General features: G+C 56.7%; 1 protein-coding gene across 1 annotated transcript; it reads left to right on the top strand.

Moving 5' to 3' along the window:
• Positions 1–11,388: 11,388 nt before the first annotated feature.
• On the top strand, positions 11,389–20,469 carry SCNN1B (sodium channel epithelial 1 subunit beta). Its single transcript, XM_041401761.1, has 12 exons — positions 11,389–11,699; positions 12,774–13,173; positions 14,110–14,303; positions 15,017–15,120; positions 15,560–15,723; positions 16,166–16,273; positions 17,933–18,050; positions 18,546–18,621; positions 18,809–18,866; positions 19,251–19,312; positions 19,684–19,759; positions 20,104–20,469. The coding sequence occupies exons 1-12, from the start codon at positions 11,389–11,391 to the stop codon at positions 20,467–20,469; spliced, it is 2,037 nt and encodes a 678-aa protein (XP_041257695.1).
• Positions 20,470–21,391: the final 922 nt, after the last annotated feature.

Genomic DNA, 21,391 nt, shown 5'->3' with positions numbered 1-21,391 from the left:
CAGCCCTGGGAGAGCCGTGGCTCATCCCCATCACCACTAACAGCACCAAATACCAGCTCATCATGACAGTCTTGCCCCGTGAGCAGCGGTGGCAGAACAGATCCAGAGCAGAATAGAGCAGCCCACCCACCTCCCCTTGGTGTTACAGACAGAGCTGTCTCTGTACAGCAGGGGCAGGAGTAACAGCAAAGTGCAGAGCTAAGGAACACCCCACCACAAGCTCCTTCCTTGCCAGCTCGGTGGTGCTGGCACAGGAGCTGCTCTGGCCCCGTTACCCCTGACTCAGGACCTGCCTACCCGTGCAGAGGGGCCAGCTGCCCCAGAGCACAGCCTACAGGGAGCACGGGGGGCTCACCTCTGGGGAGAGCAAGCAAACATCACAAAGTGGGCCACAGCACACTTCTTCCACTCCACACCTGTACCTGCATGTGCAGCAGCCCCTGAGATCACAGCTCTCCACAGGGTTTGCTCACACCTGCTGCAGGCAGTGCTAAGGAGAGACTGACTGAGCTCCCCACTGCTGAGCTGCTCCTGAGTTTCCTCTTCCCCTCAGGCTGCTCAAGCACCTCTGCCCAGCCCCAGCAGCCCTCAGAGCTGGGTTAAATCAGCAAGTGCTGATCATGCAATCAGCGAGTGCTGGTCATGCAATCAGCCCCCTGACAGGAGGGAACACCCCCCAACCCACTCTAGGGCTGGGGAAGGCACTGGCAGCTGGCACTGATTGGGATGGGGATGGGGTTTGTGTTTCTAAAGCCACCCCAGAGCAAAACAAAACCTCGGAAAATAAACAGAGTGGTGCCAACCCTGCACGAGAGCAGGTGTAGGGACTGGTCAGACTTGATACCGAGAGCTGCAGTTCCAATAAGGGGAATATCCTTTGATGGAGAGCAAGACTGCTAACCTGTAGTGGTCCAGCAGCAGAAATGTCAGGGCTCTCCCACTGAAAACCCAGGATATGTGTTCTGACAAGTGCTTTTTTGGAGAACACTTGCTTTAAATTCTTTGGAAAAGCACAGGTGTTCCGCAGGTGCTGTTTGCAGTTACTCTTGGGGCAGGTGCAACACCTTTTCTCTGTGTATGAATAATCCTCAGAAGGCAGAGAGCCACGGAGCTACAGAAACGACTTACCTCATCATGAGTTAAACACTGAACTGTGCTGAACTCCTGAGTCACCTCAAACACAGAAAGTCACCGGGGATGGTCAGAGAATGAGGACTGGCACACGCTAAACATTGTAAACCCAAAGTGTCTGAGGAACTCAGCTCGGCGTTTACGGGAACAACAGGCTGTAAAACCCAGGGCTCAGCACCATCCCCTGCTGCTCTGCGCTGGCTCCAGGCCCAGGTGGGAAGCTCGGTCTCCTGCCATGGGGACAGTGCTCCCGGGGACCTGTGGCAGGCACTGGGAGCCCAGCCAGCCCCGCTCGGGGCTCCAGAGCAGGCACCCCTCACTCACAACAGCCCCGCTTGCCTCCCGTCCCTGGGGTACAGCTGGGGGCACAGTGCCCAGCTCTGGGCAGGGATGACAGTGACCCCAGACTCACAGACCCACAGTTCAGCTCTGCGGGGAGCAGCTGCAGTGCCCGAAAACACAGCCAAGGCGCAGGCAGCATGGCACAGGCTGGGGAGAGGTGTTGAAACAAACCTGCGGCAGCAGGTGCTGGTGACTCACGGGAAAGGCTGCTGGCACCCCGGGACCGGCCCTTGAGGAGAGGAGAGGAGGCACAGCAGGAGAACCTCGCTCTGCTCCTCCACAGCTCCGGCAGCCACTGCCGGGGGGAGAAAGCCAGAGGTGATGGAGGAGCTGTGGGGGGATAGTGGCTGAGGAGGAGGAACACCCAGCGGCACAGAGATCTTCTGGATGGCAGGAACCTGCCCATGTGGGGGTGTGAGCCTGGAGGGGTGACCCCAGCCTCCCTCAGAGTGGAAGGAAGGGGCAGCTGCCCAAAGCTGCTCCCAGCAGATGCAGCCAGGCAGCACCGACAGGGTTAAAAACTGCCCAGGTCCCTTCCAGAGTGGTGACATCTGGGTGACATCCAGTGGTCCACAAACAGGTTTGGGAGTTAAATGCCTCATTAATGTAAATGGGGCTGGGCTGGGGAAAGGCATCTCCAGCACATGCCTATGGAAATGGAAAATCCATCCAGGCTCCAAGCCTCTTGTGCTCGAGGCCAGCCCTGGGGAGGCCAAACGGGGCAGGACAGTGTGGATGGCTGTTTTACCCCTTCACCTCCAGGGCAGGGTGAGCCAGCCCTGCAGCTGGGCAGCCCCAAGCAGTTCCCACACGGAGAGATGGCCTGAGCCATCCCCACCGGCCTCGCCTGTGCTTGGCTCTTCAGAAGCATTTCCAGCAGCCGGAGCATCCCAGCCAAGGCCAGGCTGGCAGGGCAGCCATGGTGGCACCGAAGCAGTTCCAGGCAGCGTGAGTCAGAGTGTGACCCGGGGTGCAGCAGTTCCCCCACAGTGACATGCCACCACAGGCCCCACACTAATCCCCATGCCGCCATCTCCCCGGAGCAGGACGGGCCGGGACGTGCCCTCGCCAGCTGCCCACACCCCCTGGCACACATGGCACTGGGCACGGCTCATCCTGAGTGAGACTGAGAGAGAGCAGTGCCCAAGGCAGGAGGGGGAACAGAAACCTCGGGCCAGCTCGGCCATTGCCATCCAAGCCTCTGACCGAGCCTGCTGTGCCACTCTGCCTGCACGCGGCCTGCACCCGGCCCGGCTGAGGCCACCCCTCTCCAGAGCAGTGTGGGCTCCGGGGACCTGACCCTGGGCAAGTGGCTTGGCAGTGGAGGCCCTGGGGACAGTGGTGGTGGAGGGCTGAGGCTCTCCAGTCCCCCTGTCCTTGTCCCTGCAGCCCCAGGGCAGCCATGGGCCCGGGATGCTGACCTGCAGCCATGCCTGCTCCCTGGCCTGGCTGTAACACAGCCCGGGGTGTAAACAGGGAAACACACCTGGCCCCAGGGCTGGGGACAGACTGTTCCTGCCTCTGTCCTCTGGAATCTTCACCCAAGCCTCAGCACCTTCCTGTAACACTCTTGCACTGCCTTGTCCCTCCCAGAGTTACGCATCTACCTCAGTTTCCCTGCAGAAGGAGCCGGGTGAGAGCTGAACCTGTCAGGACCTGAGCCCCCCTCCCTGCTGGGCATATGGCTGCCAGCCCTGCCAGCCCCCCAGGACCGTGGTGGCACTGTGACCCCAGCAGCCCTGCCATCAGCAGTGTTCTGAAAGCTGTGAGATACAAAGTACAGGAGAGGGGACGAGTGACAAAAACCCAACCCGAACCTGCAAAGCCCTGAGCAACCGAGCCAGCCGGGCCCCATCCAGCGCTGGTGTGGGGTGTGGGACACGGGGTCACATCTCTCTTCCACTCATGTGCTTTGTCCAAATGTGTTTCTAGGGATTAAAAATAAGTGTTCCCTATATTTATTCACCTGCAGCAGGGCACAGGCCGTGCTGGCGGGATGTGATCACCCAGAACACAGCGGAGGTGGCAGCCGGCTCCAGCCGGGGTGAATCACCCTGTTGTCACAACGCCTCTCACTCCAGTGTCGTCCTTCTGGGTTTTAAGACCTTCTCACCCAAGTTTACATAATTAATCCTGAACGGTACAAGCTGTTCCCCTGGGTACACAGGGGTAATCACTCCTGGTCTTGCTATAAATCAGCTCTGATCTTGCTATAAAATGTCATCAGTCACAAAATAGTTCACATTTGCCCCAGGACATGGGAGGGGACCATAAAGCACCAGCCCAGGGCACTTTTACATTGCTGCATCCTGCTGGAGCCATGCTGGCACTCCCGGCTGTACCAGGGCAGCCTGGGGGCATCCAGAGGACTGGGCTCCACCTGAGCTGCCACATCCCAGGATGCTGCACTCACAGCAGGAGGGATATTTTTTTCCAGTAAATTTGTACAGCGGAAAAGGCAGACGAGTGCAATTAATTCTCTGTCACAATTAGTTACAGAGCTGGCCAGGGGAAACCCCACCAGCGACAAATCATCAGGGCTGCGCTGAACCTGCCCAGCGTCATCCGCAGGGCAAGCGGGGCTCGGTGCCCGTGTCACCGTGTCACCGTGCTGAGGCTGAGCCAGCCGGGCCCAGAGGAGTCTGCCCCATCCCTCCCTCCCTCCCTGCAGCCGCAGCTCGGCTGGCAGAGCCGCGCTGGTGCCACAGCCCAGCGCCCGGCCCTGGCACCGAGCAGCCCGAGCTGTGGCCACCGGGCCAGCAGCCGTGCCAGGCCATGGAGCCGCGGGGCCCCTTCCCTCCCTCCCTCTGCACGGCTTGTAAAACAAAACCAGTCTGGGTTTTACTGCCTGATCTTTGTAACGCAAACACAGCCCAGTTAACAGGTTTTACACAGCGGCTCCGGCACAGGGTGGTTGTGAGATGCTCGCTGTCGCTTCATGGGGTTTTACTGGTCACAACTAAATGACTCGATTTCATTTACTGACAGCATGTCTCTGGAAGTGCACACGATGAACCTGACAATTACTGCGCTGGGTGAGCCTGTGCCGGATGCACGGCTCCCTCGGCAGGGACAGGGACTGGGCAGGGACTGGGCAGGGACAGGGACAGGGACAGGGACAGGGACAGGGACAGGGACAGGGACAGGGACTGGGCAGGGACAGGGACTGGGGAAGGAGAAGGAGAAGGAGAAGGAGAAGGAGAAGGAGAAGGAGAAGGAGAAGGAGAAGGAGAAGGAGAAGGAGCAGGCTCTCTGTGCGGGGCCACAATGCCTGCACCAGCGTTGGGTGGGTGATGGTGACAGGGACCAATGGGGACAGGTAGGAACTGATAGGAACAAGCACCTCTGCTCTTCTTCATCTGTACATCCAGACCTAACAGCATCCAGCAAAATTCCAGCTGCCTTTGTACCAGCCACCGCCACCACCAAAACGTTTTCTTTCCATCACACAAATTTAGGAGCAGTTGATATTTTTGAAACGTGGCGGATCGGGCAGATGGAGTCACTTTCAGGGCTGATTTTCCCCGTGGATCTGGTGTCCCAGCTGTATTTAGCTGCTGTCAGCAGTGCATCATGCCAGCACAGCACACCTCTGAGGAAACAATGCCTGGGATGCAGGGGACCTTCCTGTGGCGTCTCAGCTGTATTTTGAGCAGGAGGTTTTTGCTTATGAAATAAACTTCCTCACAAACAATTGAGAGATGATGGAAAGTCAAGGCAGCTGAAGGTCGTTTGTCTTTGCTGGCTGGGCACTGATGTTCCGAGCCCTGGAACAAATGCCAGCCGCTCTATTTCCAGTGCTGGAGCTGCCAGGGTGGAACAGACATTGTTCTCTGGGAAAGCAGTGGCCACAGCAGGGCAATTACTGTGGCAGGACAGAGGAACCCGGCAGGTCCTGGTCCATCCAACCTGTTCATTCCAGCTTCCCTTGGAGATACTTCTCAAACACAATCCTGCATTCCACTCCTGACATAATGGCATGAGGTACACTCATGCCGGTTAAAAATAAAAATCCCTTTTGTTCCCAAATAACAGAACACGGGGACATTTGGGAAAGTCTGACCAAGTCCTGATTGAACAAGAATCTGCCATTAGCTCTCCTAGCAAGAGGCAATCACTGCCCTGCACAATGCTCTGCCCTCAGCAGTGATTTATGGTTCCAAGGAGGTTTGTCCATGTTCACTGTTCTGTTGTGAGGAGCTGACGTCTCCCACTTCGCTCGAGATGCTCAGGATTTTACCCCCAAATATGTTTGTACAGCAAACAGGGGATGGCCCTGGGCTAGGAGAACACAGAAAATGGGGGGCATGTCTCTCCAGCCCCCCTGAGGGATTAATTATGGGATCAACAGGAGTCAGGGAGATTAAGTCCTGAAATCACAAAGCACATGCTAATCACCGTGAAAATCACCGACAGAGAGGGGCCATCTGAGCTGCTTCCTCCCAGCCCTGAAGCAAACAGAAAAGCTGCTTCCACGTTTAGTTCATTCTGTCATTTTTATAGAAACAGTGCTCATTTCTCCTGGAAAGAGATGGTCAAGGTCCAGCTCAGTCCTTTGGTGCCACTGAGGAAGAGCTCTGCCCCTTCTGTTTGCAAATCAGTATCTTGTCTAGTCCACACTTGACAGGGGTGTTCAAACTCCTGCCAGGAGTGTGCCCAGCAGCAGGCAGGGGAGCAAACAGCAGTGAAGGGAGGCTTTTTATGGAAAAAAATAAATTAACATAGAACCAAAGAACCATTCAGGTTGGAAAAGCCCCCCAAGATCATCCAGTCCAACCATTTCCCCAGCGCTGCCAAGGCCACCATTAACCCTTGTCCCCAAGTGCCACATCCACATGGCTTTTAAATCTCTCCAGGGCTGGTGATTCCACTACTGTCCCAGGCAGCCTTTGCCAAGGTTATAGGATTTATTCTTATTTTAAGACAGAAAAAAGATTCTAGGATCTTTCTAAAACAGCTTATAAAACTGTTTCAAATCACTAATGCACCTCACTTATTTCACCCACGTCAAAAGCCTGGCACCAGGGAAAGTAAAGCAGTGAGGTGACAAGGGGGACAAGGGGGAACGGCTTCCCCGTGCCAGAGGGCAGGGTTAGATGGGATATTGGAAAGAAATCCTTCCTTGGGAGGCTGGGGAAGCCTGGCACAGGTGCCCAGAGCAGCTGTGGCTGCCCCTGGATCCCTGGCAGTGCCCAGGCCAGGCTGGACAGGGCTTGGGGCACCATGGGGCAGGGGAAGGTGTCCCTGCCACGGCAGGGTGGCACTGGGTGGGCTTTGAGGTCCCTTCCAACCCAAGCCATGCCGGGATTCTATGTTCCTAAGGCCCCTTCCCAACCAATTCTGGGTTCCGCGGGGTCCGTGCCCCCGATCCCCGGCCGCGTTACCGACCCGGCGGGAGCAGCAGCGGCAGAGCCGCGCTCGGAGGAAAGCGAAGCGATACTCCAGGGAACCGGGACCAAGCCGGGAGCGGTGCCGGCGGCGGAGGGCGGGCCCGGCCGGCCGCCGGGGCGGTTCGGGGCGGGAGCCGCGCGGGCGGCAGGTACGGGGCCGGGCCGGGGGGCCGGGAGCGCGTGCGGGGCTGCGGGGTGGGTGCCGGCCGGTCCGCTCGGCCCCGGGCGCTGCCCAGGGATGCCTCGGCATCTCCCGGCGCCCTCGGGCATCCCCGGGCAGCGTCTGGGGCCGAAGGGACCGGCTCGACGGGACCGGTCGTGTGTCTTTTACTGTGCTACGCGCCTGAGCTCACCCGATCTCCGCCTGCTTTTGCAGCAGCGGGGCAGGTTTTCGTGCTGGGCAGGGATTTGGGGTGTACCCGGCGTGCAGCAAGGGGTGGTGATTCGGATTTAACCTTTATTTACACAGGGGTTTCCTTTAATCTCCCTGATAAAAGAGAATGGGAGCAAACCGCGTCTTGGTGGAGTAGCTGAGTGTTTGGTTAGGCGTTGGGAATGTGCCATCTCCCCCAGGAAGGTGCTCCCAGGGAGGCAGGGTGTGCTCGCAGCATCCCGGGGGATGCAGTTGCTGCTGTTGGGGGTTTGCTCCTCTTGCTGTCCGGGATTCCCTTCCCTCCTTGCCCAAGCAGCAAAGTGAACTCAGCAATGTGACCTTCCTGGCACATGAGGAGCAGGGCTTCTGATTGTCCTGTGAGAGAGAGAGGGACATCATGGGAACCGCGGGTCTTGGATTGCTTTGAGTTGGAAGGGACTTTCAAGTCCACCTCATTTCACCCCCTGCTCTGGGCAGGGACACCTTCCACTACCCCAGGCTGCTCCAAGCCCTGGGAACTCTGTGCCAGGGCCTCCCACCCTCCCGGGGAAGGATTTCTTTCCAGTATCCCATCCATCCCTGCCCTCTGGCAGTGGGAAGCTATTCTCCCTTGCTCCCCTTGTCGCTCCATGCCTTGTCCCCAGTCCCTCTCCAGCTCTCCTGGAGCCCCCTGAGGCCCTGGAAGAGCTTTGAGCTCTCCCTGGAGCCTTCTGTCCAGCCCCAGCTGTGCCAGCCTGGCTGCAGAGCAGAGGGGAGCTCAGGGTTAGGCAGGGGAGCGGGAGCAGAGTGCCTGGCACAGGGCACAGAGTCAGGCCGGCGCTATCTGAGCTCCCAGACTGTAAATACTCCTGAGTGCTGCCCGCCTGCCCCTTGGGCTGGAGACCCGGAGGCGCCTGCGTGGGCTGGAGCCGCGGGCGTTGGAGCTGGCACCGTGTGCCCTGGCCACTGTCCCTGCACAGCACCAGAGCACAGAGCATCTGCTGGGAGCCCTGACCCCACCTTGAGACAGGCTCTCATTGCTCACTGACACGTGCCTGCTCCACTTTTCAAACTGCCGACCTGTAAACTCCGTGAGGTAATAAAAGAAATTCCTCTAATTTGCAAAAATACCACGAGAGAGTGTAGATGTCTCATTTAGGAAAACTAGGCTTTTCCCTCAGGCTTCAGGGGAGATGGCAGATGAGCAGCTGGTCATCAGAGAGGAGTGACTGGTGTGTCCCAGGAGAGAAAGTGCTGAGCAATCACAGTGTCATCGGCCGGTAGTGTCAGCGTGGTTTTGCAGCCCACATCTGACCCTGGAGCTTCCAGGAGCGGGGCAAGTTTTGCTCATGACTTTATTTCCTTCAAGTGGCAATTGCCCTAGGAAAACCCCAGAGGAGATTCAATAGAGTCAACAGGATAATTTCGTAATGTGGGAGTCTGATGTCACTGTGAGGTGGAGGAGTTTCAGCCAGGGTGATGCTGGGATGAGGCAGGGCTGGACTCAGCTGCTGGAGACAGGGAGGACACGTCCACAGCCCAGAGAAACCCCATGGAACCGGGAGCAGGTTTCTCTTAGGATGGCTTTGGTCATCACAGGGATGCACGTGCTGCCAGGAGGGGGCCGTGGCACCCTGTGGTCACACTCGGGGTCTCTCAGCCCTGGGGTGAGCCCCACACAGCCAGCTCAGATCACCCTGCTGTGACCAGAGCAGCCCGGAGCAGGGATGGAAAGCAGTGCTGGCTCCCCAGAGCCACCTGCAAGGGTTCAGGGCTGTGTGTCTGTCGAGGGGGTGGCACCTCTGTGCCCCCAGCCCTGCTCAGCTCCTGCTCCATCCCTGCTCCTCTTCCTCCCTCCGGAGGGGCCGTGGGAAGGGAACAGTTGTCAATACACAGAGGGAGAGTGGGTGCTTGCAGCCCTCATTTACCACCTCTCTGCTCAGGTGCAGCCTGCTCGTGGGGCAGAGCAGGACCCACTCCAGGCTGGCACCAAACCTGGCACTGGCCCTGCCCCGAGCAGCTCTGGGCTGAGCTCTGAGCTCTGAGCCAGGGAGGACCATATGTGACAGGGCCTGGGGGCTCACCCGGGGCAGCTTCCACTGTCAGCCAGCAAGGAGCCTCTTTGGAAACACTGGAAATAATGGTGAGAAGAAAACTGCTGAAATGACAATATACATCCCAAAAAAGTCATCCAGGCATATTCAAACGCAGCTTTTGCTTCTTGCCATTTATTTCTTTCATCCCATATGAAGAGGAATAATTTCTCCCAGCACTGGCAGGTTGATGGGTGACCCACAGAGATGGGCACACAAGTGGGGTCTCCCTGTGGCAGGAGCCAGTGGTTGGTGACAGCAGGGACAGCCGAGGGCACGCAGCTGGCCAGCACCAGCCAGGCAGGATCCTGCCCCGCACCAGGCAGGGGCTGGAAACTGCAATCCCATCTAAATCTTTTACTGGATTTCTTAAAAGGCGGGAAATATTTCCTCGTCTGCCTCGCTGGGCTCCTGGGTTTAAAGGAGCTCTGAGGACTGGGGTCTGCACAGCCAGGGCTGACCTTGCTGTCACCGGGGGCTGGGGCAGGACTGCCCCCGTGGCTCGTGTCCCCCACAGCCTGGCAGTTCAGCAGAGCCGAGGTCACTGCTCCCTCTCTGCTGCCCAAAACCCAGCCAGGCTCTGGTGCGAGGTGGGCTCCCTCCCTGAGCAAACCCCCCAGGAACGGCAGGAGGAACCTCAGTGGCACAGGGTCATGAAGGATGAGGTGTGATGCTGGGAGCACGGGGGTCCAAGTCCCAGCACACGAGTTCTTTGGAGAACAAAATCTTTTTCTATAGGAGTAGAGCCTGCCCTCTGATCCTAGAGGAAGCAGCTGGGGTTTGTTCTTCCCAAAGTCCTCTCCCACAGAGGATCACCTACATCTAACATCACAGGTGACAGGCATGCAGTGAAAACCATCACCTCTCTTTGTGTCATGGAGTGAGACTTCAAAATCTGTTGGGTTTATATTGTTATCAAACTCTCTGTGTGCTACCCAGGAGAACTTGCAGATCTGCCAGGAATACAGCAATACAGGAATCAGTACCACCTTTTTTATTTTTGAAAAGTATGAAGAACCCACCTCCTTTCACTCCCCAGGGCCCGTGCACACCTTTGCTGCCTTCTTTGCTCACCTGCAGTACTGCTGTGTCACTCTCATTCCTGCCCTGCCGAGTGCTGCTCCTTGGTGAACTATTGCTGCATTATTCCGGCACTCTTCCTCCCAGGACGGGGCCTATTCCCAGCATTAATCTTTAACTCTGCTCTCCTGCAGCTTAAATCTGACAAATGTTCTGAGTGGCTGCCTCAGGTTCTTTTTGAAATCCTGCCTCGGGATATTGAGATTTAGTAACACAGATTCTAACCTGAAAATAGCAGCACAAAATGTTCTATTTACTCACAAAATGAATGCCAAGTATGCAGCATCCCTCACCAGAGCAGGGAGGAGTGGGGGGGCCATACTGATAATATCTGACAGACAAAGGAATTTGGTAGAAAAAACCAATCTGGTGTCCCTCCTCCAGTGGGCAGCAGCCCTGGACAGCATTCCTGCTCCTGGGAAAGGTGCTGCTGCTTCCAGCTCCTCTTCCTCTGTCCCTCTGAAAGCTGGATGCTCTCTAATACTTCTTACTTTAAAGAAAAATTCTCTCAGAATTGAGAGAGAACAGAGAGGTTGACCCCTGAACGCTGTGAGCCTGAGCTCTGCCCAAGCCAGCTCCTGCGTGTACTGCTTGGTCCATCTAGTGTTGGCCGAGGCCGGGGCAGCATTCCAGCTGTGTCAGTGTGCACACAGCATTCCCGCTCCCCGAGCAGCAGCTGGGCCCTGGCCACGCTCGGGAGTCACCGGGCACGGCCGCGTCCCGCCGGTCACGCAGCTCCGTGGGGCAGCAGGAACCCGAAATGTGACAAAGGCATCCACCACCTTCGGAACCGCCGGTGCCGGAGCTCTCCTGCGTCCTCCCGGGAGGCCGGTGCCATGCTGCTGCCGTGGCATGGCCCTGCAGGAATCTGAGTTTCTCCTGGCTCATGGAGGCGGCCGTCCCGCTCCGTGCTGCCCGTACAGCGGCGCCTGGCACGGCACAGCCCCTGCTCCTCCTCGCAGCTGGTTTGATGTCTTTTCTCCTGCTGGCAGGCAGCAGCATGAACCTGAAGAAGTACCTGGTGCGGGCGCTGCACCGCCTGCAGAAGGGCCCTGGCTACACCTACAAGGAGCTGCTGGTCTGGTACTGCGACAACACCAACACCCACGGCCCCAAGCGCATCATCAAGGAGGGGCCAAAGAAGAAATTAATCTGGTTCTTCCTAACGCTGCTCTTTGCATCCCTGGTGTTCTGGCAGTGGGGGATCCTCATCAACACCTACCTCTCCTACAACGTCACCTCGACTCTCTCCATTGGCTTCAAGACCATGAAGTTCCCCGCAGTCACCATCTGCAACGCCAACCCCTTCAAGTAAGTTTTTCTTCTCCCAGTTTCCCCGTGTGTGCCCTAACCCCTCAGAAACATTGCCAGTGTGAGGTACTGAGGGCCCGTTCCTGTCTGAGACATCACGTCAGGAGCATCAGTGGAGTCACCAGGTGGCCCTAAAAACAAATAAAGAACAATATGGAGATGAATGGCTCAGGGCCAGAGGAGGGTTCATCTGCCTGCAAGTTCTCCTGGGCTTCATAGAATCCCAGAACAGTTTGGGTCGGGAAGGGACCTTCAAGTTCATCTCATTTCACCCCCTGCCATGGCAGGGACACCTTCCACTGTCCCAGGCTGCTCCAAGCCCTGTCCAGCCTGGCCTTGGGCACTGCCAGGGATCCAGGGGCAGCCCCAGCTGCTCTGGGCACCTGTGCCAGGGCCTGCCCACCCTCATGGGAGAGAGTTTCTTCCTAACACAGTTTCTGCACTATATCAGTCAATCTAATGCAGGTTTTTACCTCCCTGCAAGCTTTCCTCAGCTCATAAAAGAACCAAATTCAGCTCACTTTTCCCAGCCAGAATCAGCCTTTCCATCTTTCCGCACAGTTTCTTTCCTTCCCCTTCCTCGCTGTGACCATTCTTCTCCTTGCTCATGCTCCAGTCACTGAGAGCTGGTTCCACAGTCCTGTCTGCCAGGAACCACAGAGGCAGAACTGAACTGTGATTTCAAAGGAATCACTGATTTTCATTAGAGCTGCTTTAAATTTGTAGTTGTTTTAAATCCCTGCAATAGTGTAGCCCAAGGCAAGACGCTGTCAGCCAACACAAGAATTGCTTAGGGCTAGTTTTTCCTCAGTTTGCTAGAGATGTTTTGTGTAAACTGTAGTGAATTACTGAACTAGAACCAATGTGGCCCAGCAGTGGTGTGTTCAGCCCCGCAGCACTCCCCGTTTATCCTGGCACTGCCCTTCTGCCCAGCCTGCTGGGACAGCCGTGCTCTGCATGCAGCTCCCGCTGTCCTGCAGTAAATTTGGGCAGCACTCAGCTCCCAGGCAGGTGCAGGCCAGCAGGGTGGCAGGTGGCACCGTGGCACTGCTGGTGGCACTGCCTGTCCCGCAGGTACTCGGAGGTGAAGCCCCTGCTGAAGGAGCTGGACAGGCTCATCGAGGCGGCGCTGGAGAGGATCCTGCAGCCCACGCCAGGCAACAGCAGCGAGGACGTGTCCCCACCACTCGACCTGGAGCTCTGGAACCAGATCCCCCTGGTCCTCATCGACGAGCACGACAAAGACAATCCCATCATCCTGGACATCTTTGAGACCAACCAGACTGCTGTGGGACACGAAACTGCCGTGGACAACAGAACCAGTGTGAGCAGCGATGCTGCTGGGGGCTACCAGCTCTCTGGGGGCAACGAAACCCTGGACAATGAAACCATTGATGGGAACCAAACCACTGCTGCATCTCCCCTGGCCAACACCACGTTGGAAGAGAAGAAGTACAAGCTGGCAGTGAAGCTGGTGAGAGGGGTCCCTCAGTGGCAGCGGGCAGAGATGGGGCACGGGTGCCTTGGCAAGGATGCAGCAGGGAGATCTGTGCCTCCTCCCTGGGGAGGAAACACTGCTCTGGGGCTCTGGTCTGGCTGTGCCAGGTCTGGGGACTGCCTGTGCCCAGACCCAGCCCTGCTGCAGGCTGAGCCCAGGACAGAGCCAGGGCAGGGCTGGTCCCTGCAGGCCCCCAGACACCTTCACCCCTTCCTTGGGTCAGGCACCCAAAATGCCAGGGAGAGCCCGTGGCTGCTGCCCCATCCCTTTGCTGCTGCATTCTGCAGTGCAGAGGCACAAGGTGGCCCTGGAACCCCTCACCCCTGCTCCCATGGGGGCTCCAAGGACCCAGCCTGGGCAGACCTCAGAGGCTGGGGAAACTCCAGCCTTGAACAATTGCTCCAAAATTGACATTTTCTGTTAACTTGTGGGGTCACCCTGGGGATGATGTATAACCTGCCCTGCAGGGAAATGTCCCTGGGGAAGGACCCTGTATTGACAGGCAGCTCAGAGTGACAGGCAGCTGAGTGTGACAGCCAGTTGAGTGTGACAGCCAGCTGGGTGTGTCAGCCAGCTGAATGTGACAAGCAGCTGAGTCTGACATCCAGCTGAGTGTGACAGGCAGCTCAGAGCGACAGGCAGCTGAGTGTGACAGCCAGTTGAGTGTGACAGCCAGCTGGGTGTGTCAGCCAGCTGAATGTGACAAGCAGCTGAGTCTGACATCCAGCTGAGTGTGACAGGCAGCTCAGAGCGACAGGCAGCTGAGTGTGACAGCCGCCTGTGGCCCCGTCAGGCTGAAGCTCTCAGTCCCTGGAGCTGCAGGCAGGGCTGGCATCCTGGCGAGCACACGGGGAGGGGGTCTCACCACGGCCCTGTCCCCAGGGGCTCAGGCTGCCTGCTCTGTGTCCCCAGTGCAGCCACCAGGGCTCTGACAACTGCACGTACAGGAACTTCAGCAGCGCGGCGCAGGCGGTGACCGAGTGGTACGTCCTGCAGTCCACCTCCATCCTCTCCAAGGTCCCTCTGCACGACAGGATCAGGATGGGCTACCAGGCAGAGGACATGATCCTGGCCTGTCTCTACGGGGCTGAACCCTGTAACTACAAGTAGGTGCACACGAGCTCCCTTCTGCTCCTTTCTGTCCCTGCAGGAACGAACAGCACGCGGATCCGTTTCTCTTTTTAAGGTATAGATCAGCTACTAATGAGATTGTTGCTGATTCTCAGCTCTAACAACACTTCCCAGAGGTTTCCTGGGTGTCACCCTGAAATTTGTTCTTTTGGAGCAGTGCTGGCTGAGTTAGAGTTTTGGATGGGCTGTTTGCTCATGCGGAGCAGTGCCCAGGGTATGCAGTGATAACCAGGTGCTGAGCCAGCAGCATGCCCCCCACTTACAGCCCCCCTCCCTTGTGCACAAGGCTCTGGGAAATGCATTTTAGCCAGCTTTGTTTCCTATGAGTCCCAAGGAGGGGAGCACACAGCAGCACCCCAGGCTGTGGGGAGCCCTGTCTCTTCTGCAGCAAGGGTGACCAAGAGCTGCCGGCAGAGCACGAGCTGTAATGCAGCCCAGACCTGTAGGCAGAGCTCAGACTGAGCAAGTGTTCCTCTCCATCCCAGCAGACACCTGCCCCCTGCCTTGCCTTTTTTTCAAAACCAGATGGATTGAGGTGCTGTCAGCTGTAGTCCCTGTGCAGGATTTCAGCAGATGAGGCAGTGCAGGTGAACCCCAGCACGGCTGCTGAGCTGCGCCCACCTTCTGCTTGATGTCACCCCCCTTAGTCCTGCCGAGAGTCACAGTTTTCTGTGCATGATTCCTCCAGGAATTTCACTCAAATCTACCACCCAGACCATGGTAACTGCTACATCTTTAACTGGGGCATGGATGAAGAGGCTCTGAATTCTTCCAACCCCGGGGCCGAGTTCGGTAAGGGAGCGCTCTGCGGTGGAGAGGGGCTGGAGGGGCAACGTGAGGGCTCTGTCTCCTGGTGCCCATTTCTGTCACTCAGGACAGACTTATGATTCCTCTGTCATGGGCACTGCAACAGGGAACAGAGGCTTTCCAGAAGGGAACGAGCCCCAAAAGGAAAATGTGCCACACGGAAGAAAAGTGACTACAGACATGTAGCAGAAAGGCATCCTCTGGATATTTGAAATATCTGAGGGAACACCTGACTGGAATAGTTCCCAGCTATTGCCATTCTGGGCATTCACCTCCATAAGTGTTCCTGCCCAGATCAGGCTGCCATGGCAGCCAGACCCTGGCTCTTCCCAAGGAACAGGGAGAAGAAAATAGAATCCCTTCTTTCCCCGAGCCTCACCTTCCAATACAATTCCTGCTGTGAGTGTTTTGTCTGGTGTCCCAGGGCTGAAGCTGATTCTGGACATCAGCCAGCAGGACTACATTCCCTACCTGTCCTCTGCTGCTGGGGCCAGGCTCATGCTGCATCAACAGAAGAGCTTCCCCTTCCTCAAGGACCAGGGCATCTACGCCATGGCTGGGACAGAAACCTCCATCGGAGTGCTGGTGGTATGTGTGGCATTCCTCGGGAGCAGATTGTCTGAGAATAATGTTATCTGATGGGCCCAAAACCAAGTTTGCTTTGCATCTTGGCTGAACTGGCTCAAACCAAAGGAGACAGGGTGCACACCTGTCAGGGGCTGGAGCGCTTTGTAGAGGGGTTTATGTAACTGTCCTGGCAAAGTGCTTTACTGAGGCCGGAATGCTGGGCTCGGGTCAGGGCTGTCTCTCTCTCCAGCATGTCAGGAGGTGCTTTGCCAGCCCCTGAACAGCCTGGCCTGCCCAGATCCGCCCAGGGAAGGGGCTGCAGCCTCCCCGGCTCTGCCACCGCCGACTCCTTCATTTTTAGCAAAGCCGGTGGGGAGCACAGAGTTACAGAGCCTCTGGAAGGTGGGCACAGGGACCTGTGGAGAAGGGAAAACCACAGTGTGCTGTTGGGGTTTCTTTCCAGGATGAGCTGGAGCGGATGGGTTATCCCTACAGCGACTGCACCATGAACGGCTCCGACGTCCCCGTCAAAAACCTCTACAGCCAGTACAACACCTCCTACTCCATCCAGGTAAAACAGCCTTTCCCATCAAACAACACTCTAGGAAAATCAGCAAAGCAGTTGAATCTTTGCCTATCCTGCAGGGCACTGGGGAATCATAACAATCATAAAATCTTTCAAGATCATAAAATCCAAGTGTCAACACAGCACCACCATGGACAGACCATGTCCTCAGGTGCCACATCACATGGCTTTTGAACACTTCCAGGGATGGTGACTTCACTGCCCTGGGTAGCCTGTTCAAAGGCTTTTCCTTTCCAGGAAAACTTTTTCCTAATATCTGATGTAAGCCCCACATGGTTCTGTAGGAACGGTCACTGAGGCTCTGGGAAACTTGTGCTGAGACAATGTCAAAGCCACACTCCTCAGGAGCTCGTGTTTTGTGTACACAAGTGATATTTACCCCTGACAGGAGATGAGTGCAAAGGAGAGAATCTCCCTCTGAACACTCCTGTGATCTTTCACTTTTTTCTCTTTGGGGGAATCAAGTAATTTTTCACCCTGAAAATGCAGCTGGTTTGTGCAGGAAGGGAAACAGCCCTTAGCTTCTTCATCACTCTGAAAATTGGATGAGAAAGTTGAGTGTCAGTAAACCTTGCATCTGTAGAAAATTAGAGTGCCAACAGTAAGGTTAATTTGTAACAGGCTGTGCTGGAGACAGAAGCAGCTCTTGACGGTTCCATGCAATAATAAGGGGAACACCCAAACCTTTTGGGGTGACTCACGGATGCACCCGGAGATCAGGAGGGCTTTGGGCTGGCAGTGGTTTTCTATTTCTACCTTTATATAATATAATAACAACTGGACCACTTTACCCAGCTTTTGAAGATGCTTGTATAAGGTTTAAGCAAACACTTGGGAGGATTGCATTATTCCCTACGAGTGCAAGCGCTGACGGAGTTCTGTGCCACGTAGCGCCACTTCAGAGCCCTCTCAGCAAAACCAGGCTCTCCGTCTCTCCCTGACTGCTCTGCACTCTGTGGACCTTTCCTATCACACAGAAATTCTCTGCTTGTCCTACCCACAACTGTTAAATTTAATTATCTCCTCACAGGCTCTGCCATTGCTGTGCAGAATCCCACGCCAGTCTCGGGTGATGAGCTTCACGCCTCACTGAGCTAATGGCAGTGCTGCAGCTGGAGCTGCAGCCACAATGCTCCCAGAGGAGCAGCACCTGCACAGAGATCATTCATGAGTCTGCTCTTTATGTTGAAAGAATTGGAAATTCCTGGCCTTAAAGTGTAAAACCAGCCCGTTGTCAGTGTTGTGTAAAGCCTGGAGAGCACATCCACGTCTGTGGTGGAAGAGAACATTTGCATTCCCTTTTGGAAGCTTGAATATTACTTCTGTGAAGCCCTAAAATAATTGAGAAACGAGCAGTTTAATGTGTGAGTGGGAGCTCCTGCATTTCCCACCAGGTCTCACCCGTGGCAGCTCCCTGAGTGGATTTCAGAGCTCAGTGCCCAGCAGGGCTGGCAGAGGTTCTGGGCAGGGACAGCTCTGGCAGCCCCACTTGCTCTGCACCTCCTTCCCTGTCTGCCTGCAGCCCAGATCCCCTGTTCAGGGCGAGAGGGGGCATTCCTGGGGCTGAGGGGCTCTCTGAGCTGCTGCCATCCCGCAGCTCCCCGGGGCTCAGCCCAGCTCTGAGCTCCCCTCTTCCCTCCCCAGGCCTGCCTGCGCTCCTGCTTCCAGAACCATATGGTGGAGATCTGTGGCTGTGGGCACTACATGTTCCCCTTGCCTGAAGGGGTGAATTACTGCAATAACGGGGATAACCCAGGCTGGGGTAAGAGCTGCTGGGGCTTTCTGGGGCCGGGGTCTGCTGCTGTCCCTGCATGCTGCTCTGCTGGGGAGAAGGGGCCACCTTTGGTCTGGCTGTGGGCTGGGGAGCCCTTGGGCACAAAGAGAGAGGACACAGCTATCGCTCCAGGCCTCTACACCCAAAAATTTTGGGTTCCCTGGCCGGGGCAATGAAGGGTCTGGTGCTTCCATGGGGTAGCATGGCTCTGTGCTGGCAGAGGCCAGGGCTGTGCCAAAAATACCAACTCTGGGCAAGCTGGTTCTATAAGAACTGTCTTCAGAAACAGACAGTTTATTTTTAATTTATTAGTAAACTGAGTGTTTTGCCCAAGTTTCTCAAGGAAAGGAAAGTTGAAAGGGAAGATGGCAAATCTGTGCAGAATGGTCACACCTAATGTTTATTTTCATAAATGAAACTGATATAACTCAGTAACTGGGTCTTCACCTAAACAGATACTTCAATTTTGTTTTCACCAAACAGCATATTGCTATTCCTTGCTGAGATCCAGCATAAAACAGCGTCAGATCTGCATTGACTCCTGTAAAGAAACATGCAAGTGAGTACCTGAGCCTGACCTGGCTGCTGTGGAGGCAGAGGGATCCTTCACGTTGACTCCCATCACTCCTGACTTTCCTAAAAGGGCAGCAAACCCTGCAGGGCTGGTTTGCTGTGTGAGAACTGAAGTTCCAGAGGCTTCAGAGGAGGGGAGGTCTCCACACTAACGCTCTCCCTCTTTGCTCCAGTGACACGCAGTACAAAATGACCATCTCCATGGCGGACTGGCCCTCAGAAGCCTCCGAGGTAACCCTGATTCTGGCCTTCAGCACACACTGGGGCCCTGTTCCCAGGCACGTGGAGCTGGCTGTTGTCAGAGCTGCTGCCCAGGTCAAAGCAGCTCTGCAGACCAGCAGGATGAGGCAGGAGGGACCCCCAGGGCGGCTCCTCCCTGCTGGGGCTCTGTCCCACTGTCAGCCCAAGGCTGAGACCACCTTCCACACCCTGTGCCACACAGGCCAGGGCAGGAGCACAGAGCACCCTGCTGGGGCAGAGCTGCCCTGCTCAGGTCCAGCGTCCCCTGCTCGTGCCCACGGGGCCAGGGCTGCCTGGCACGGGGCACCGCAGCGCTCGTGCCCCTCGGGAGCGCGGGCTGCCTCTGCTCTTTCTGAACAGATCTTGTTTTCCTAGGACTGGATTTTCCATATTCTGTCTTATGAAAGGGATATGTCAACAAATGTGACTCTGGACAGGTGAGTGAAAGGAACAAGCACTTTATCTTCTGTGCTGAGCCTGTTAACAGCAGCCTGACACGAGCCCTGGCGCCGGGCCAGCGCACGCGGCGCGAGCGCGCAGGAGGACGAGGCTTGCAGCCTGTTCACCTGGGACACAAAAGCAGATCCAAAAGGCACTTCGTGCATGTCCTCTGCTCTCCAGAGCTGCAGACTGGGTCAGTCAAACTCAAACATGCAGAAAAGTAAAGTCAGCCTTAAGGACAGTTCCAGTGTCACATTTGTCACTTCATACTGATGTCTCGGTGTCTCTCCGTCCCACGTCGGGCTGGAGCAGAGGTGCAGGACGTTGACAGCCAGCTCCTCCCTGAGGTGGGCTCTGTTCTTTACAGGAATGGGATCATCAAGCTGAACATTTACTTCCAGGAGTACAACTACCGCACCATCTCGGAGTCAGCTGCCACCACGGTGAGTGCCCATCCCAGCCCTCTGGCAGGGCAGGCACAGGAGGCAGCCAGGAGGGATGGGCAGGGCTCAGTGCCCTGGGGACAGTCTGTCACATCCCTTGAGGCTGCTTTTTGGCACTCCTGCTGCAATGAAGTGGATGAAGCCACCTCTGCCTGGTGGCTCAGAGCCCTCAATTCCTTCCCCCACTGCACCTGTGTCCCTGTCCCAGCCCTGCAGGGCAGCACCTGCTGGAGGTCCCAGGTGCAGGGGTGTCACCCACATCAGCACTGGCACACGGGGGATGGATGGGGTGGGCACATCTGGGGGGCTCCACTTCCTCAGCCCACTCTGCTCTCCTCCCACAGATCGTTTGGCTGCTGTCGAGCCTGGGAGGCCAGTTTGGGTTCTGGATGGGGGGCTCGGTGCTGTGCCTCATTGAGTTTGGGGAGATCATCATCGACTCGCTGTGGATCACCATCATCAACGTGATCAGCTGGTGCAAGGGCCTGAAGCAGAGGCGGGCGCGGGCGCGGTTCCCGGACGCGCCCCCGACGGTGTCGGAGCTGGTGGAGGCTCACACCAACCTGGGCTTCCAGCACGAGGCCGTGGGCGCCGTGCCCGGGGCCGAGGCGCTGCCCCCCGAGCCCGGCACGCCCCCGCCCAACTACGACTCCCTGCGTGTGCAGCCCCCGGCCATGCTGGGCCCCGACAGCGACGCCGACACCGAGTGACCAGAGGCTCCCGCCGGGCTGGGCCGCTTGCTGGGCAACCGTCCCTGTCCACATTCAGAGGGAATTAAAAGCCCAAGCTGTCCTTTCCTGTGACTGATCGCTGGGAGAAAGCTCTGCCTAATAAACCCTGCAATAAACCTCACAGAGTCAGGCTTTGGCTTTGGTGTGGAGGGCTTGTGTGCATCAGTATTGCTGTAAAATCACTGTTTCTCGTCACCAGGAGGGGGGGAGGCAATTCCCATGGGCAGAGCAGGGTGGTGGCAGGGAGAGGACAGGACATCCTCACAGTGGATGCAAGGCCGTGGCCTGGTAGAGCACAGGACCCTACAAGAGTTTGTGTTGGAAGGCGCCTCAAAGACCGACTCATCCTACCCCTTCTCCAGCGCTCTTGGCTGCAGGGATGTGGCACAGCGAGTGCCACAGCTGTGCCATGCCATGGAGCATGGATGGGACCAAAGCTACTTCTGACCTCTGAGGCTGCAGAATTCCCAATCCCAAAGAACTACAATGGAAACTGAACTCTCCCTTCACTGCTGGAGCCCCTGGGTGCCCTGTTGTGCTGCTGCCCAGGGTTTGTACCACTCATGTGCAGGTGGGCACAGCTGTTGGTGTGCCAAGAGCACGACTCCACAGAGGCTTGGGTGGGAGGAAGCACCAGCCTGTTTAATTGTCGTTCTTGCAATAATAAAAAGTTGATTTAAAAGTTGCCTTTAGCTTCCCTGCTGGCAGTGGGGTACTCCAGTGCTGGCAAGAGGTTGATGGCAGTGGAAGGCAAGGAGGAGAGCACAGGGTGCTCACCCTGACACGAGGGCAGCCGGGGCCTTTGGTGCCTGTGGGACTGAGCTGAGTGGGGCAGTGAGTTCACCTGTCCCTGGCTGGTTCTGGCCCCCAGGAGCTTTCCCAGGAACCCACCACAACCCAC

This window comes from Onychostruthus taczanowskii, unplaced genomic scaffold (assembly GCF_017590055.1).
Source record: "Onychostruthus taczanowskii isolate IOZ18803 unplaced genomic scaffold, ASM1759005v1 scaffold19, whole genome shotgun sequence".
Taxonomy (NCBI): Eukaryota; Metazoa; Chordata; class Aves; order Passeriformes; family Passeridae; genus Onychostruthus; species Onychostruthus taczanowskii.
Note: the sequence above shows the minus strand (reverse complement) of the source record. Positions and strands in the feature narration are given on the sequence as shown.

What these genes read in the sequence shown, in the direction of transcription:
- SCNN1B (XM_041401761.1), top strand. Translation starts at nt 11,389, where the DNA reads ATGAACCTGAAGAAGTACCTGGTGCGGGCGCTGCACCGCCTGCAGAAG. An exon ending in CCTCCATCGGAGTGCTGGTG is followed by an intron (nt 15,724 to 16,165) that starts GTATGTGTGGCA and finishes GTTTCTTTCCAG; the next exon opens with GATGAGCTGGAGCGGATGGG. An exon ending in ACAAATGTGACTCTGGACAG is followed by an intron (nt 19,313 to 19,683) that starts GTGAGTGAAAGG and finishes TGTTCTTTACAG; the next exon opens with GAATGGGATCATCAAGCTGA.